The following is an 18,968-nucleotide window of genomic DNA, read 5'->3' on the forward strand; positions in this document are numbered from 1 at the left end:
GGAGCGCGTTTTCAAAGAGCGTGCTGATCTGTTCAGTGAGAGCACAGAGTGGCTTCTCAGCAGGTACCGCTTCCCCAAAAACATATTGATGGGTTTATGCCGTGATTTACAACCCATGTTGGAGCGGGAGACAAAACGCACCAAAGCCATCCCAGTGCACATCCAGCTCCTGTCCACCCTGGGATTTTTGGCCACTGGAACATTTCAGCGAGACATATGCGGCATTTCGCAGCCAACGCTAAGCAGAATCATGCCAGCAGTGTTGGATGCAATAATTTCTCTGGCCCCAACTTACATCCAGTTCCCATACAGACATCACCAACAAGCCGAAATTAAACGAGGATTTCACGCCATCGCCGGATTCCCAAACATAATTGGAGCCATAGATTGCACCCACATCGCAATAAAAGCACCTTCACACAATGAATTCAGTTACGTGAACAGGAAAGGGTTTCATTCAATCAATGCACAAATAATCTGTGATGCAACTATGTCTCTGTTAAACGTTGTTGCCCGGTGGCCTGGAAGAATGCATGACTCATTCATTCTGCAGAACAGCTCTGTGGGTGTGCACCTCCAAGCAGGAGCTGTTGAGGATGGCTGGCTTATTGGTGAGTGTTACAACATTTCGAAATTATTTTCTGGGCTTCGCATGGTTTATTAAAACATCTCTATAGGTGATCGGGGATATCCACTAAAGCCATGGCTGATGACCCCCGTGGCCAACCCGAGGACCCCGCAGGAGCAGCACTACAACCGGGCCCATGCGCGTTCGAGAACAGTCGTTGAACGCGCAATAGGCCTGCTAAAAGGCAGGTGGCTGTGCCTGTCCAGCGCGGGGGGGTACCTCAATCTCGGTGTCGGTGAAGTTCCTCTTCTTCGCCCTCGTTGCCATGATTTCGGTGAGGGGGAAAAAATCCATTCACGCATTATTAAAGGGATTGTTGCTGCCATATATGGTCAATTGGAGGCGTTTCTGAATGCAAATGACCCTAACCATGCACGAGCATGGTAGTTAAGAACAGGTGGGATTTATCATCACTGATTACTTACTAGTGTGCGTACGACCAGTGTCCACACGTTTGATAATTACAGATTTTTTTGTACTTACACACATTCTAAGTTTCCTTCTTAGGACAGAATTTAGAACCTTCTCTACGCACGGTTGATAAATGAGGCCCCTGGTGTGCCAAATGATGAATCCCACTTGATCGTAAGTAACCTATTAACATAGGTAATGCTCCCAAAATACAATATAAAGGCAGGTGTCGTGCCTTGTGCAAACACGCTGGCACACGCCTAAGAGATGTCACCAAAAAAGGCTATAAGAAAAAGAAAAACTTCGGCAACAGTAAAACTGATGCACTGTTAAAGTAACTTAAACAAAGTAAATGTGATTTTCCCAAGTGCCAGTACTGGTGTTACAGGAAAACCAAAATGGGATCACTCATCCCATGTTGCCTTGATTCCATGACTAGATGATGGACAAAAATGGACAACCTCCAGCTGCTCTCTTAATCCCCAGCACAGTCAGCACTAGAGTTTTGACAGTCACTAACAGCTCCCCCATATGAGTTGTAATGTTCCTTTATCACTAACAACAATAACACTAATAACATTTTGGAAATATTATTTATTATTATTTGCAAAAAGTATTTGTGTTTTATGGGAGGTTATGTGCAGTAACTATTTCTTAGTTGGTTCCATGCACAAGCATGAAAGTGATATCAACCTTCTCATCTAACTCTCACTGAGAAAGTATAAGCATATCTTCCTTTAAAACATGCTGTGATTGAGCCACTAAATACAAAGATCCCACAGTCCTAAGCAGCTACACAGCCTTTTGAGCCTACAGACATTTGCAGCATCACAGCAGGGTTTTAATTAAGATGGTAGAATTTGGCCTCATACGGCCCACAACCTGCTCACTCATACTCAATGTCTTTTTGCTGTTAATGAAGCCAGCCATTGATGTTCTGCTCTTCCTCCAGACATGCACACAAGAGAAAAGTTGTTCAAACATCTGACATCTCGTCTCTTACACAGGCCATGAGAGCATTCGGAGATTTCAGTTTGTAAGACAAGCCATCCATGATCTCTACTGATCTCATGTGAAATTATCATCTCTAAGCACAGGGAAATGAATTTTGTCAAATAAATCACTTTGGATACAGAGTGTAATCAATGAGCCATGTTGTGAGTATTTTTTTTAAAGATATCAGTGTTTGTCTGAGGCAGTACAGAGTGATTTGTCAGGGGGGTGGTAGATCTACTGTGATCAGGTTTCTGAGATAAACTAATCAGTTTTTTTGAAAATGAATATCATTATAATAAAAACACAAGAAAAAATCATGAATGTTTCAGTGATTTGTAGGGCTGATGCACCAAGTGATGGAAATGCAGAACTGTAAGCTACAGCAATATTTCTCCATATGTCATGTAATGGATAGATTACCTAACACGCCTACCAGGCAAAGAGCCAGACTTTGTCCTCTCAGGTTTTCTGTAGGACATGTAGGCCCTGTGTACTGACATTATGCAATATTGGCCCACCCACACTGGGGAATGGGGCTCCTGAATACTGTAGGAGGCTTTCAGGCATCTGTGTGCAAGGAGACAGCATCTTATGAGCTCTCCATACATCTGGTCTATTACTATCCCAAATATCTTCCGGTGAGCACCCATGCCTTTGCTTACTTTCTCACTCTTTCCCTGTCTCTACTGTATATGTGTCTTCCTTTCCCAAACTGGTTTATTATCCCTCATTTCCACCAGCAGCAAAGACTTCCAGCTTTGCAACATTTCACCTTTGCAAGATTACCTTGCCTCAAAGGTTAGCGTCTAAAGCTGACTTGACCCTGATGGAACGGAACTCCTAACTTCACTTAGCCCTTCTTTCAGACCACCATGCATCACACTCACAGGAGTGCAATGTCTTGTCCAACACTAGACTGTAGGTGGATAATTAGTGGCGCTATAATTTTCATACTCAATGCCCGTCTAATTCTAATCATGCCAGAGTGTAACTGTTCAGTGTGTCATTATGCACCAGTTCCCAATCTTAACTCCTGAATAAGTATCTCCATCCATTGGTGTAGTGGTTGTTGATGAGATGGGTGCACTACCAGCCTGTTTTTACTCTTAAGTTGTTGAATACTGCCACTTTGTCAGTGAATTCAGAGTCAGAACTCTAATGCTGTAAGCCACCTTTTGTTGCAGTACAATATGCCACCAAGTGGCGTCACTTTGTAACGCGACTGGACATACCTTTCGTGGTGATATGATTTGCCTCTGGTCCATCGGATGGCACCTGTCGCAACAGCATGATACGCCACTCGAGAGCATCAGATTGAAGTGCTTCCAGTAACGACATACTATAAGGAGCTGGAAAGTACCTAGAGGTGGTGGTGGTGGTGGTGGGGGGGGGGGGGGGGTCCAACAAACCCTGGACTTTCACCCAGGAGCCTAGTGTTTGCTCTCACATAATGAATGTGACCAAACCATTATGTTTTTCTAAACCTAACCACATGCTTTTGTCGTCTGAACCAAACCATGTACTTTTGTTGACGTCTCGGCGTTGGTATGGGCATCCTGGAGCATCAATAGCAGATGCATGAGAAAACCTAGTGCATAATGTGTAGAAGTGAAAGGCCACTGACAAAGCAGCGATATGTAAAGACATAGAATGAGAATGTGTTGCCAAGCTGCAGACCACTGCTCAAGACCAACAAACAACAAAACTGGTGTTTCAAGCTCAAACCTGATCTTTTCAAACAATATCCAGGTTGTTTTTGTGCCATAACCTCACCACACATTAGCCACAGCATTGTTAAAACCTAAACTTTTATCATATGCACTGCATAATAATGTACAACTGTAATGTATCTGTGGTTTGCAGAATTGCACAATGCCAACATTTATTCTGGCAACTGGGTTGAGGTGTCTTGTTCTTTTCTTTGTTCCTGCACTATTTAAATTGCCCTGGCCTGCCTACTGTTGCAGCTTCCTCTGCTTCCACCCCAGCTCCTCCTTTACATGCTGTATCTGACTTATCAATGTCATTTCTGTTTGTCATTGATGCTGGCTCTGTTCTGTTCCCACGGGTCTTTTCTGCTGCTCTCTGCCTCAGGCTTTCCTCATTTGCACGTGGAAGGGCAGACAGGTGTGCTCTCTCCGCCTCATTCTTTCTATATGGGCGCGTGGAAGACGCTTTCTGCGTAGGCCCAAGGAAAGGCAGGGGGGCCCCAGAACAGAGCCATAGCGCCAAATATAATACTGCAAATGGAAATAGTTTTCTTTGACTGAAGTGTTCCTGACTAAAGTAACATAAAGGTTAGGATTTATCAATGCTTACTTATGGTCAGTACTGTGCTTCAAGATAAAACAAAGTTATCAAAATTCACTCAGAACAAAAAACTTATTTGAAAGCTTAAATGAAAAAACAAAACAAAACAAAAACACCTGTTAACACTGCAAAAAAAGGGGTCCCAAATGTCAGACAACAAGGACAAAAATGGCCAATAGGCCTCTCATACCAAGATGATGTATGATAGGAAACAGTCCCAAAAATGACTTGATGTTCATAAAAAAAAAAAAAATGCTGTTCCAAGTTGACATTTTCTACACGTTTCAATTATTTTTTAAATTTGTTATGTCAAGGGACTTGTCAAAATGTGTTTTTTTCACACACACACCCATACATATACACACACAAGCGAACAACAAGCTGAACAACTTCACCCAGTGCCCTGCAGTACTGTTTGCCATCAGCGGTCCAGTCACTCATGTCCTTTGTTGCTATGGCAACCCTATCAGAACTACAGGCGACCTCTGTAGTAATTAGGTGTGTCTCTGTGAGAAAGAGAGAGATAGATAGGAAAAACAGAAAGAGAGAGAATTACCTGGTTGTTTGCAACACTGACACAAATGTATCGCCAAAGGCTGCAATTAAACCTTGTCACCCTTTTTCATTGCAATAGAGTCATTTCTGTGTGCAATCACATTGCATTTCTATGTCCCCCCGTGCATGTAATCACTCTGTTAAATCCCACAGAACTCTTGCATGCTCTAAATAGTTACTAATTGCAGTATTAACCTTAATCCATCATTTTTATACAAGTCTTCATTAACATTTACACTGCATATCATCATTTGGGTGTTTCTGATCTAGGAAATCATCCTAAATGATGTGGCTGATTATGATTTCATTATGCTCCAACATTACAAGAATATGACAAGATCTGCTGTTGAATTTTGAGCACAGAAAATACAGAGAGAGATGAAACACATGGACCACAGTGACATCAAAGGATGCTAATGTGCATAAGAACATCCCCACTTAGGAAAAAAAGAGATTTTTTTTACCCAAAAGACTCTGAATAGAGAACATGTACATATTTACAATAATCCAAGCACAGGCAGTGAATCATTCAAGAGGGGGTTGGTGTTTCAGACCGGTAATGTCATAAAGAAGTCCATCACTGTCCGCGGTTCTGACATCTGGTTCAACAGCTTTTATCAGGGAAGAAGTTCCTCTGTCATCACATGGTCACACAGGCCTGATAAGGTGACCCCAACTATGACCCAATAAGTAGCGCTCTTCCAGTCCACTAGCTATGTATTGCTACTTCACCTTTATTCACTGACCCAAGACCAGCTACACCTGGCACATACTGTATCCATCAACACATTCCACCCAACCTTCAATTTTCTAAGCTGCTCATCCTGTACAAGGTCTGTCACAGAGTGAACACATATAGACAGCCATTTAGTCCCTTAGGGGATTTTTTCACACTATTTTTGCAGATTTTGCAAACAGTTTACTAGTGAAGTAAACTGGCAGATAACGGAAACAAGTGTTACCAAGTGTTTTATAACAGTGAGATGACCAGCTGATCCCAGAGCTGTGTGGGAGAACTGGTGTAATTACTGCTGTAGAAGACACGTCTTTCACCAAACTAACTGGGATACAACACTTATCGCCTTATAGAGTTCCTGGATGACCTCTGTGGCATAGACGTTGGAACTAGGGGTGCGCCCCCTCCCATCCGCACCCCTGCACCACAGCCTCCCTACCCACTGCATTACGCTTTAAAAAAATAAAGAATCTGAATTTAAACTCAATTTGTCTGACTTACATTTATCTCTTTCATATCATTAATGCATAGATCTATGCTTTTGATGTGATATGCAACCTGCCTGACTACATACAGTAGCCTTGGCATCCAGGATGCTGTGTCCATCCTGCAAACCTTGCAGCCCCAAACCTGCTCCATGCTGTCGGAGGTGGAGAAGCTCATTAAGCTCTGTCTGGCCCTGCCCATATCTGTCGCGGCATCCGAGCGCTCTTTCTCAGCCTTGCGCAGGCTGAAAACCTGGCTGCGCAACACCATGACGCAGGAGAGACTAACACATTTGGCCATTATGAACACTCACAGTGACCTTATGGATGAAAGCGATGTCTCGACCCTGCTTAAAATCTTCATCAGTAGGTCAACTGAGAGAAGGTCCACTTTTGGAAATGCATGAAAGCCCTGAGTCAGGAGCACAGACTTTTCTTTTTTGCATTCAAGGTTACAAATAATGTTATGTTCCTTAAATGGCTTGATTTAGTTATCAAAGTTTCATTTTCTTAACAATAAAGATGCCGTGTTCATCCATCCTAGTTCTTTTATAACTGCATGATATTATAAAATAACTTCAAATCAAATCCTTAATCATTGATAAGTGTGCGTGCTTCTCCCGCCCCTCCCAACAAAAATCCCGCCCCCCCTCTCAGAAAATAGTTCTGATGTCCATGCTCTGTGGGGGACTCCAGTCTCCCTCACTTTTATTATTTCAGGTTGGTTTATTTCTAAACTCCCTTTGAACAGTGTTTTCTTACTGACCAGCTGCCAAAATCCAGATGAGAGAAGCACTGAGATGATAAAATGTTGATTTGCTCATTTGAGTAGCCCTAAATTATCACTGAGCGCGCACAGCAATAAACTTAACTTAATGAGCAGCAGCGAGTGGAGTGATTATTACTTTTGACTCCTTTTTTACGTAAAGTTACAAAGGTTAAGTTTAGGTAGAGAAATGTCGATGTGTCTTGAAATGACCCATTAAAAGTCCAGTTCTGAGCAATGATCTCTTGGAGAAAGGCCTGAGGGAAAAGTCAAAAGTCAGTGCATTGGTCACGTGATCACAGACTTCCAACTTCCATGGGTTACGCACAGATTATTGGCTCATCATTACATGACATATGGTGCATTACATTTTGTCGTAAAGTGTAGAAACAGTGCATGAGAATAGCCAGACAGTAAATGCTGTTTTGAAATGATGCTTAGATCAAAGAAATCTGAACACTAATTAAGGTTAGGATTTTAAATAGGGCTGGTACAGTAGCCATCAAGGGCAAATGTGCTTCAGTGGCCCATAACATTACCATTTGAAAAAGGTGCTGCAGCTTCAGAAATGATGCCGGTTCAAAAACCTAACAAAAATGGAAATGTGCTGTAAATGAAAAAAACATGTTGCCAAAAGCCAAACAAATATATGTATGTAAGTATACACTGCAAGTATGCAAACAATGCAAAATTAAAAGCACAAAAACCCTGAAAAACAAATGCAACAGAAAAACACTGCATATCCAGTCAACACAATGGGAAGGTGTACAGGCCTGTAGAGGGAGCTGCATACATCTATTGCTCTTCTCTAATATTGGGAGAAGGACTAAGACGAAGGCCAAATTTGCACAGACCATTTCATCCTCTTTCGTATTGTATTTTTTTCCAGCTTAAAGAAAAACAAACACTTTGTTTGCATCCCAGGTGTCTTAAATTGCATCTACGTTTCTTTTCCTTGCGTCTAAGTCCCTCTCACTGGGCATGCATGGAAAGATGCAAGGAAACCATGTATGGAGAGAGGTAACAAGGAGATATGTCTTTAGGGAAATGAGACATCCTTTCCTCTGAAGCTTTACATGAAGCAACGTCCATTTCTGATGGCGGCGGCAGCTGATCACAGCTGTCAGTCAGCTTTAAGAGATGTTTGCGTCTGCACACACGTGTGCTGTGCTTACACTAATAAAGGCACATAGTTATCGGTGGCAGAGCAGCAGTGTTTTTTCTCCGTTTAACACATACCTGCACATGAATAACAACCTGCGCTCTGCATTTGCTCAAAGGCATAGAATGCATTGATAGTCATTATTTGCATCCGTATTTATCGATATCCTGATTGTGAATTCATGCTACAGTAACACAGAATATGGTTATGGTGTCTTTTGAGCACTGGAAATTATATATTAGGCTCAGTGTTTCAGGGACATTTCAGGAGTGATCAGCCTCACGTGTGACTGCATGGAAATGAGGAAAATTGGTGCTTCTTGCTGACAGTCACATGTTCTCAGACTTTAATTGTATCCATAATAAAGTGAATGGGGGGAAGAAGATCATGAAAAGAAATATGTTTCTAATAAAGAAAGTTGTCTGTGGTCCTTTTGGTTTTCAGATCTACAGTTTACAAAGCTGATTCTTTACCTTGATGGTGAATCAGAAAACAAATCAAATATAAAACTTATGAGTGGCACACTTCAGTTTAATCTCTTATCTCTCTTCACTTCAGTTTGAAACTCTGGTATGATGTGTTGTATCAGATCAGCTGCAGCATCCAATCAATCCTACAGAGGCATCGGTTGATAACAGACTTATGGGAAGGCTGCTCTCATGTATCCTTTGCCATCATTCCTCAGAGATCCCTCCTCAATCCTTGCTCCTCAGAGCAGGAATAAGAGTTCTGTGACAGCCTTCAAGATGCTGTACCATAATGACTTCTGGTCATTATAAAGCCCTGTTTTCATCAAACACTTTCAGCATTGTACCTTTGGAACCAAAAGTAACCCTTCAGACATGGTTGCTAGACCCTAGGTCTGTTTATCGTTTCCTGCACCAACAGTACTCTTACATGTGGGCCGGGTTGTTGTCACTCACTGCTCTGTCCAGCGCTTGCTGTATTTCCTCTTTATGGGTGACACAGAGGGAAGTCTGCACCTTGATTATCATCCACAGAATGAGGTTGCATGTTGACATTTTCAGAACAAACTAGAACAGGCCGCAGTGAGAGTATATCTCCATGGGATATTTAAAAATAGGGGGTTTGTTTATTTAGTCCTTCTCAGGCAAGCACATGGGTTTAGTGTTGCCGGAGTCCACCAGAACAATGCTCCATGACGCTTTTGTTTTTCTCCAAGTGAGAATTAGAATATATGCAGTTCACATAATCCGGTCAAAATAAATATATATTTTTAAATGCTTGGAGATCCACTCATTACTAAAAGTGCATGTCATCCAAGAGAGATGATAAAATTGAATGGAACAGAGTTGTCGTACTAAAATTTAAGGTGTGCTGATGGATTCACGTAGTCAACTCATGCACTGAGTAATATTACAAGTAAACGTTCCACCTTAAAAGTTGCCGATAGTTGGTCCAGTGAATTCAATTATTTTCACTCAGACTACAGTTGCTTATAGTTAAAGTTTCATAATGTATGGAAGACTTGCCACAGTATGAACAGTGGTTACACAAGCCTCAAACTAGCCACAACTCAGCCCTGAGCAGAGTGACCATCTGCTATTGACCAGTCAACAGACTGCAGTGTTCACAGCTCCACCTTTTAGTACCAGATCTGTGTGCTGGGTACCCCAACAGAGGAGTGACCAAAAATGTGGATGGTAAGGAACAGTTCCATGGGTACCATCCACAACTTTTCACAGTGGAAATGGAAAAAGAGCGTACTGAACTGAACTGAACCATACTGCTCAGTGGAGGAGGCTTAAGAGACTTAGTGTGCACCCACTCCCTTGTGTGGTCCTTCTCCCTCTTCGGTCAAAATACAAGCTGTTCCTCTTCCTGCTCCCCTTATAAGCCTGGAGAGCCTCTGATGAATGCATATGCAGCCTTTTTCGGTTGCAATTGTTTTAATTTAGTTGTGTGTTTTTGGCTTTGCATTGTTTTTGTCAACACATTCTCACTTCGACCTTGTCATATATCAACATTTGGTCATGGACTTTCCACGTATATGAAAAACTAACAGGGTTTGGCTTTACAGGACCTGAACACTACTCTCGTGGGTCAAAGTTTGTTGGACCCATCCAATACCCCTTCCACCCAGCCTTGCTCGGACTTTCACCACCCTCATTTTCATTCTTGTCCCGCTACGTTTCCCCCTGATGCTGCTGAGCGCTGTTAAACTATAACGGCAACTGGCTGCATATCATGCTGGCATTAAAGGACAGCTTTTTTCATCAGTGTCTGATGCCATAAGTCGCGGCCCAGGTGCCAGATTTCAATGACTTCGGAGTGAGACCGGGTTGTTTCTATATTTGCAGCATGTTTCCTTTTAATGTATTTGATTTGGCTTTTTTTTTTTTTTTGATTTGCATGTTTCTGTTGTTTTTGTTTTGGATTTTTTATGTTTGTGTTGTGGAGTTGTCATTAATTCATCACATCTAATGCATCACATTTCTCCTAAGAGAAAAATGTTTTGTGTCATTGTCGCATGTTTCTCCTTTTTGACCTTCGTAGGATGGTGCATTAACAATTCAGAGATTTATAAGCAAAGCATTCATATTTTCTATTTTATTATCATTATGAAAAGCAAATATTGTCATTGCTAGTCTGACTGCATCCGTGCACTTTGCATTCACCATTGTTGTGCTGCATATTGGTTACTATATAGTTGATAATAAAATGTATGTAACCACATGTAAAAAGCTGTAATCCTCTTTTTAAGAAATGTAAAAATATGTATTTCCTCACACAACAAGTGAGGAGAATCCACAAAGCATATTTTAATCCCAACCAAGGAGACACCACATGGGATGTATGGCCTTGGGTGGCAGATATTAGAGACTGCTGAGTTAATTTGAACATCAATAATCCATCGGCCTTGATCATGAGACTAAATTTACAGTTCATATCCTCAGTGAAAATATCAAGAAGTCATAAATTTGATTATATATGGCAAGGTCAGCAGGAACACACACGCACACACTAATACATCAATAGAATGACTGCTCCATACCATATTACCATAATACAAATCATTACAATGCAATTACATGATGATATCCCCATCATTAAAATATGACCAGCTTTCACCTTTACAGCAGCAGAGATGGGCGATGACAGCTCCCTGCTGTGCTACATAATGAGATTTTGTCCTTATAAAGCGTCACATGTTTCTGAGGGCCCAGTGTGTTGCAGGATGAAAGTTTGACGCCTACGCTGCAAAGAGGAAATCTTACATTTAAAAAGCAGCATTTCCCAGCCTGCAGGTCAAAGGCACGCTGGTGGGGGGAAGAGGAGGGGGGATCCTTCAAGAGATGATACAGGGGACATCAGAAAAAAGACATGAATCCCGTTAGAGACACCAATTACTCACAGCGAGTTAAGGTTAACACAAGCTGATGCCCTTAAATCCCGATTTGGCAGTCTTTTATTGTGTACAGGTGTAGGAACATATATGTGTGCATCAGCTGTTCTCCTCTCAAGCCAACATCTGCTGCACGGTAATTGCTGTCTGGAGGTGTATAAGTTTCTATGTGTGTGTGTGTGAGAGAGAGAGAGAGAGAGAGAGAAACTGGCTTTGAGAACACACTGTGGATAAAATTGGATTCCTTTCATTTTGTGCAGACAGAGGACAATTTAAGCACCTGTGTAAAGTATTGTGGTGTATGTAAAGCAATATTAAATGTTGACACACCCTTTGAAATTTTCTTCCTTTACTGCCCCTCGGCCTGAAATGAAAACCCAGTAAATCACACTCATTTTCACTTTCATTTGGATATACCGCAGTAACAAGCAAAAGCAAGAGGAAAACAAAAGGTTATTCATTTCCGTCTTTGTACTGAAAATGGAAAATACCTTTTTTGGGGGCAGTTGCTGCTTTGAACACACAATACTGTACAAGCTGGAAAACTTGAAAGGATGCCAGGAGGATTCGCTACATCATTCTGTCCTTTTACAACAGCAGCAAGGTCATCAGGAGGCAAACGCATGTATCAATCAAGGTAAGACAGTTTTCTTTGCCTTGGTGCTATCAAGCCTGATCACAGCGTGGCAGTACTGCATCGGCACGTCATGTGATTCAAAACTTTAGCCACCACATCTGTGTTTCATGAGGCTCATTTGCACACAGTCTGTTTCTCCTACAATTACTGACCATATTTAGGCAAGAGGCTGGGTGTGTGAAGGAGTGAGGGGCGGATCTGACTAAGAAGCTGAGGACACTATGACCAGACAGCCTGTCACTCAAAGATGCCTGCCCTTTTAGCCTTAATAAAATGTAAACAGGTAGGTTTTATAAAAATGAATCCCCTTACAGTTGTCATGAGTGTTGAATCTACAAAAGCTTTAAACATGTTTATTTGTGCTGTGAAGTTGGGCATTTTAACATGGGGGTCTATACAGATAGATTGGCTTCTGGAGTCAGCCTCAAGTGGCCATTCAAGGAACTGCAGTTTTTGGCTCTTCGATTTTGTCTTCATTTTTCAACCCTGGTGGTTGCTGCTTGATCAGAACCCCCTCCTGTTCTAACAGATTCCCAGGCAAAGAGAATCTGTTCGGGCCAATCACAACCATTTATGTAATATGTGGTGGGTCTGAGAAGAGGACAACTTATGGTCAGGGCTGCAACTGACGATTATTTTCATCGTCGACTAATCTGTCGTTTATGTCTTCGATTAGTCGACTGATCATTTTATCGAAAAATGTGTTAAAATGTTGACAAATGTAGATCTGTCTCTCCCAAACCCCCAAATTATGTCATCTAATGTCTTGTTTCACACTCACGCCAAAGGGTTTTAGTTCACCGTCATGGGAGAATGTGTAAAGCTGCCAATATTTGAGCGTAAGAAGCTGCAATAAGAGTATTTTGGGGTACTTTTATAGTACTTTTCTATGAAAAATGACTCAAACTGATTATTCTACTACTAAAATAGTCACCGATTATTTTAATAGCCGGTCATCGATTAGACGACTAATCGTTGCAGCCCTCCTTGTGGTGCCTTTGTGTTTAACTCATAATATGTGATGACATCGTTTTTGACTCATGAACCTTGCATCTCGCTCGGATAAACCTCGCTTTGAGAAGAGGAGTGCTGTTGAGGCATTTTTGAAACCAATCAAAATGGCTGAAGCTGATGTGGAACTTTGGACTTTGGAGCCATTGGAATTCCATGCAGATTCAGTCATTTGTGTTTCTAAAAACAGCATTAACTCATTGTTTTGGCCACTGGGGGGCAGCAGAACAAGCTGTAAACACAACACTGGCAACTGTTTTTCCATACCTTTACCTTCCTGGAATTTCATCAGTGTATATCACGGTATTTGTGTGCAGTGGAAATAAAGCTGTTTTTCCCATGGCCTCCCTGCTCACTCTCTGCTGTTGTAGGCACGACATAGGCTGGCTGTTTACAATCGACACTGTAATGTTATCCCCACCACTCTCAATTAGCTGAGCTGCCTGTTGCACCTGACTGACCTCTGGTTGCTCATGATTTGCACTACATGCAAAACATCCTTATTACAGCCTCCTCTGTATGAGGTTAATCAAACCTGGTATAAAGCAATACGGTGATGCTGCCCTGGGGAACGTGGGAACAGTTGCTTACACATCCTGCAGACACAGAGCAACATTTGCATTTATTCAGAGTCATGTGTCAGTTGACCTAATAAATACTTACCTTTGTTTTATCTCTGTTTTTGATCTCCCCTAACTGCTGAGGTAAATATCTGTGTCGCGCCTGCCTGCTACAACAGGACACAAGGTTAATGAGAGCAGTGAGTGTGCACCAAAATAAAAAGCTGAAAGACACTAAATAACTTTGTAGAGGTGACGGCATCAGCAGTGTTAATGATCAGTGGATTTGTCACAATGAGCAATGCTTGTCACATTACATATATTTGAACCAGTGTTGATATAAAAATATTCATTAATGCAGCTTAAACTTGCCTTGAAAAAACAACTAGTATTAATGTTAACATGACGTACATCAGATTTGTCATATTGTTGCTGTTTTAAAACTTCTTAATGGAATTACTGCTTCAGTTGAGAGCCAGCAAAATATGACATGATAGGTATTATATATACAACAAAGTGAAGAACTGCTGTGAACTCTTTCATTTTGTGTTCTCTGTAAGTGTCCATGTCCATCTATGTTTCTGTCTCTGTCACTCAGTGGGTTTGTATCTCTTTATGTCTCTTTTTCCCTGCTGTCTCTCACTCTGTGTGTTTCCCCACAAACACACACAGACACACCTGCCTGCACCTTTCACAAGGAATTTCTGACCTGGTGCGTTTGTTTTTCGCTGCCACGGGGGATTTCTGTCACCGTTTGATCATAACAGCACATGAAAGAGGCAGAAAACACAGGAGCTGGAAGCTACCGGCTGAAGTGAGCCCGCTCTGTCGGGGGCGTCTCAGCTGGTTGGCAGGTTCACTGAGTGACAGACTGACAGTCAATGAACTAGTCAACCTGAGCTGTTAAATGATGATGGAGGGCCTTTGTTTTACTGTTTATAGTATGAATTAGCAAACAATGGTTATTTTACAGATGCATTTGTGTTGAAGCTGATAGTTAAGTTATTGTAAAAAACTTAAAGCAGGTGTAAAATAGGAAACTTAATAGACAGTAAGGAACACACACCTCAGGTGCCCAGGTATATGGGATGACTTGCATTTTAGTTTGAATTGACTGTAATAACCTTGACACACTCTGACACACTCGCACACACACCGACAGCAGTGCAGGCCATCTGCAGACAGTAAATTATCTGGTTAGCAGATAATGCAGTTGAGGGACAGAGAGAGCCAAGGGGCGGCGGGGAAAGAGGGAGAGAGGTGTGCACAGAGACAAACACACGGTGACAAACACACACAGCAATGTTTTTCGCTTATCTGGGTTTTGAGTGTTTTGCCTGGCACAGCATAACCATTCTTACTGTGACACCTTGCTGGAGGTTGCGTATTCGCTCTGCAGAGTTCTTCAGGTGGAGTGCATGGGGACGGACTTGCATGGAAAACAACAACAACAACAAAAATCTGTTCTGTCTTTCACACTGAATATAGCAGGTACTGGCTGTATGCACCTGCGCTTTGATTTATCTGAAAACTTTTTGTAGGACAAGTAACTTTGGCTGATTTCATTATTTTCAGCTGATGTTAGTATATGTGTGCAATGGTGTGTGTACACAGTTGTGTATGGCAGTTGCCATTGCTGTTATTGTTGTATTAATAAGTTTGGAGGTGGAGGTAAATGGTATCTCATTTATTTATCATTCTTTCCTTTACACAAAAGTCACATTTATACAATCAAAATGCAACATTTTCCAAAATCAGTGTTCCCCAAGTTGGGCCCAGGTAAAGTGGGCAACTGCCACAGCCACAAAACCCCCAAGTTCACAGAGGGATAATTAATTTGTGGTAATTTAATTAATATAAAACTGTAATATGCACCATTGACAGAGCTGTATATGACATTCATAACGTATCTCTGATGCAAAGACTGGGGTGGGATTATGTGCTTACGGTTCTCAGCATGGAGGTGTCCGAGTCGGCAGCTAGCAGCTAACCATGCTAACTGCTGTATGAACACAGTGCAGAGTGGGGCTATTAGCCGGACAGTTAGACACATTCCCAGGACCTCACAGGGGCCAACATACACTAACATGCACACAGGGCCAGACCATCTACCACAACAATGAACAGAGTAACTATGACTTCAGTCTTTGCTCATTCTTTGTTCAGAATGTCGCATACGGCTCCTTAAAAGCATGATATAGGCTGAAATGGGAACGCTTTCAGGTGGGATCCTACATTTTTACTTGACTTTGGGTCCCTGTCTCGTTGAGTGACCCTGTGTCAAACAATGTTCAGTTATTTAAATATACCAGTAGATAGCATGCTTGCATAGTGTAAAATTATAACCAAGTAGTGACACTGAGGGTGTCAGGTCCCTGCTGGTCATTCTTTCCATGGAGCAAACTGGCAGGATGATCCAAACCTGAGTGTAAAGGTAAGTTTGGATAAACCACAAAGCAGTCTGTCAACAGTTTTCATGAAGATATTTCTGCTATAGAGTATTTCCAGTGAAAACTGTTTACACTAATGTCAGCCAAAAATTCTGTTACTATCAATTTTACTGACCTTAGAAAAGCCTGGTTAATTATTAACTTAATAAGTATTGCCTTTATTCAATGGAGCATCCAAACTGGCAGCAAATTCCACAGTGCAGTAGAGTTGTGATGGTTTTAATCAGCCGCAAAACAGTACCAAGATGTTGGTAAAGAATTGTCACACTGCTCTCCCTGCCTAAGGCTTTTCACATAGACTCATGGAAGGGCAGGGAGGTGTGCGCTCTCTGCCTCAGGCTTTCCTCGTTTACGCGTGGAAGGGCAGAGAGGTGTATTCTCTCCACCTTAGGCTTTCTGCATAGACCTAAGAAACTCAGAGAGGCCCCAGAACAGAGCCATACTGCCAAATATAATAATGCAAATGGCAATAAAGTTTTCTCTGACTAAAGCGGTCCTGACTTGTCTGCATCACGGAGGCACAAGAACTTCAACAAGTCTCAGTTCTCTTACTGTGAACAAGCAGGAGAGACTGGCAGAGTTGTGGTGTGAACAAGAGTCAGTGTGTAATTCAGCATGCATTCTCGGAACCCATCGGCTGTATTCGGCGTCTGACTTCCGGCAGACAGCGATACAGCCTCTGGGGACAGACCCCCGATTTTTTGGCATTCCGGTTTGATTTGGGCGGAGGAGGCGAATTTCCGTTTCCGACTTCCGTTTATATGTAAGTAAATATGCTGAACCAGTGGGATGGATTCAGAGTTTGCAGTGATGCCAATTATGTTCCGCCTCGTTAGTTCACTGCACGGAGCGTTTAACCTGGCAACAACTGCAGCCGGCTCAAACGTGACTGGTCAATATCAGGCGGACTACAAACAGCCTACAACCGGAAACCAGGGCTCTTCCGCTCTTCTTCCGGAGGCAAGATCTCCAGGGTTTGCCTACAAACTCTACGTTCACTGAATGTAGAGTCTGTATATAGAGACTATTCAGCGTGTATCTAATCCACCAATCCAGCACTGATGTAAGTGAGAAATCGTACCTTTTGAAAAGGTTTGCCACTCATTCTCACAGTCACCTTCCCCTAACCCTTAACCAGCGGTGTACACGGGGGGGGCCCAATTGTTGAAAAACACTCGCTAAAGTGCCCTCTTGGAAGCCAAAACGCACGCTAAAGTGCGCTCCTGGGAGCCAAAACGCTCGCTAAAGTGCCCTCTTTGGAGCCAAAATGCGCGCTAAAGTGCCCTCCTGGGAGCCAAAATGCGTGCTAAAGTGCCCTCTTTGGAGGCGAAACGCACGCTAAAGTGCCCTCTTTGGAGCCAAAATGCACGCTAAAGTGCCCTTCTGGGAGCCAAAACGCTTGCTAAAGTGCCCTCTTTGGAGCCAAAATGCGCGCTAAAGTGCCCTCCTGGGAGCCAAAATGCGTGCTCAAGTGCCCTCTTTGGAGGCAAAATGCATGCTAAAGTGCCCTCCTGGGAGCCAAAACGCCCTCCTGGTTGGCAAAACACACTAAACTGCCTTCTTGGGTAGAAAAAACACACTAAACTGCCCATTTGGCTGGTTAAAACATGATAAACTGCCCTCTTGGGTAGTAAAAACGCGTGCTTAAGTGCCCTCTTGGTTGGCAAAACACAACTGCTCTCTTGGGTGAAGAGAACACACTAAACTCCAGAAGATGATTAGGACCAAGAAATACTATGAAACATTACTGTTGCAATGACTTTTATGTTGGGCCCCTTTTTGATCTATATTGAGCCAGAACTATATCTCACAGAACCAGTTTGGATTATAGTCTGAGTCTGTCTAGTTAGTCTGTTTTAAGGCTATATAATGTGCCATTTGTATAACATATAAACATGTCTAAAGTGCCCTCGAAAACACGCAGAACTTAGTGCCCTCTTCAGTGGCGAGAACGCGCTGTATGTGCCCTTTTTTTTTCTTTTCGCCCCTGCCCTTCAAAAGGCCTGTGTACGCCACTGCCCTTAACTCTAACCCTAATCCTTATTCACATAAAGATCAATGCAGGACTGACAAGAACACTGTTGACATGACACATTTTATCTTGTATTTCCAGAGGTATGTGTTTTTGTGAACACATAATGAATGTCATACTAATAATATGTCATATTTATTAAAGGCAATTTGGTGTTTTTCCACCAAGAGCAGAATAGGAAATAAACTCAAAAGGAATCTAGTCTTGCAGCCATCTTGTAAATAGTGAATTGGCAAGATCCCCAGTCTTTGATAATTATCTTATAATCTGTGACTACAAACTCACATTGTCTTTGAATGTGAGAGGGTGTCAGACTTTAGTCTTTTCAAAGTCTTTTCAAGTTTTCTAGTGTATGGTAGGTATTAGCAATGAGCCAGCATGCGCAATAGCAGGGCCCTAGAGCTGAAACCGAATTTAGCCATTGATAATATTATTAATTACACCTTTGCTAAAAGGTCTTGAAATTAACTTTATATCTGTTATGATATTTGGGTTTAATATTTGATATTGGATTTTACTGTAAATGAAAACCTTCTCCAGGCTTTGTGGGATGATAAAATGACACAAATATGGGTGAGAAGTAGCCTAATAAAAAATCTAAAGATTCACAAAGCATATACACCCTGGCAGAAAACATAATTTGTTTGATAGATAACACACATACACCCACGGCACACAGTGAGTGTTTCATAATGATAGGGATGATGGATGAACGCATCACTGCACCTATTATAAGTGGCATATTAAAGCATGCATACAGTAAGCATAAACAAACACGCAGAGCACACTGTGATGTGTCCATTTATCAGCCACCTAATTATCAAACACATTAATCGTGTGAACGCGTATTAAAAAACACGAC

At 42.0% G+C, this 18,968-nt stretch overlaps 1 protein-coding gene across 1 annotated transcript in view; it reads left to right on the forward strand.

Moving 5' to 3' along the window:
* Nucleotides 1-250: 250 nt before the first annotated feature.
* Nucleotides 251-18,968, forward strand: part of LOC126401211 (putative nuclease HARBI1) — a 179,021-nt gene continuing 160,303 nt past the window's right edge. Inside the window, exon 1 of the mRNA XM_050062328.1 lies at nt 251-396. Within this exon, the coding sequence (XP_049918285.1) occupies nt 251-396 (146 nt within the window). The remainder of the gene's footprint in view (nt 397-18,968) is intronic.

The sequence above is a fragment of the Epinephelus moara genome, chromosome 14, assembly GCF_006386435.1.
Source record: "Epinephelus moara isolate mb chromosome 14, YSFRI_EMoa_1.0, whole genome shotgun sequence".
Taxonomy (NCBI): Eukaryota; Metazoa; Chordata; class Actinopteri; order Perciformes; family Serranidae; genus Epinephelus; species Epinephelus moara.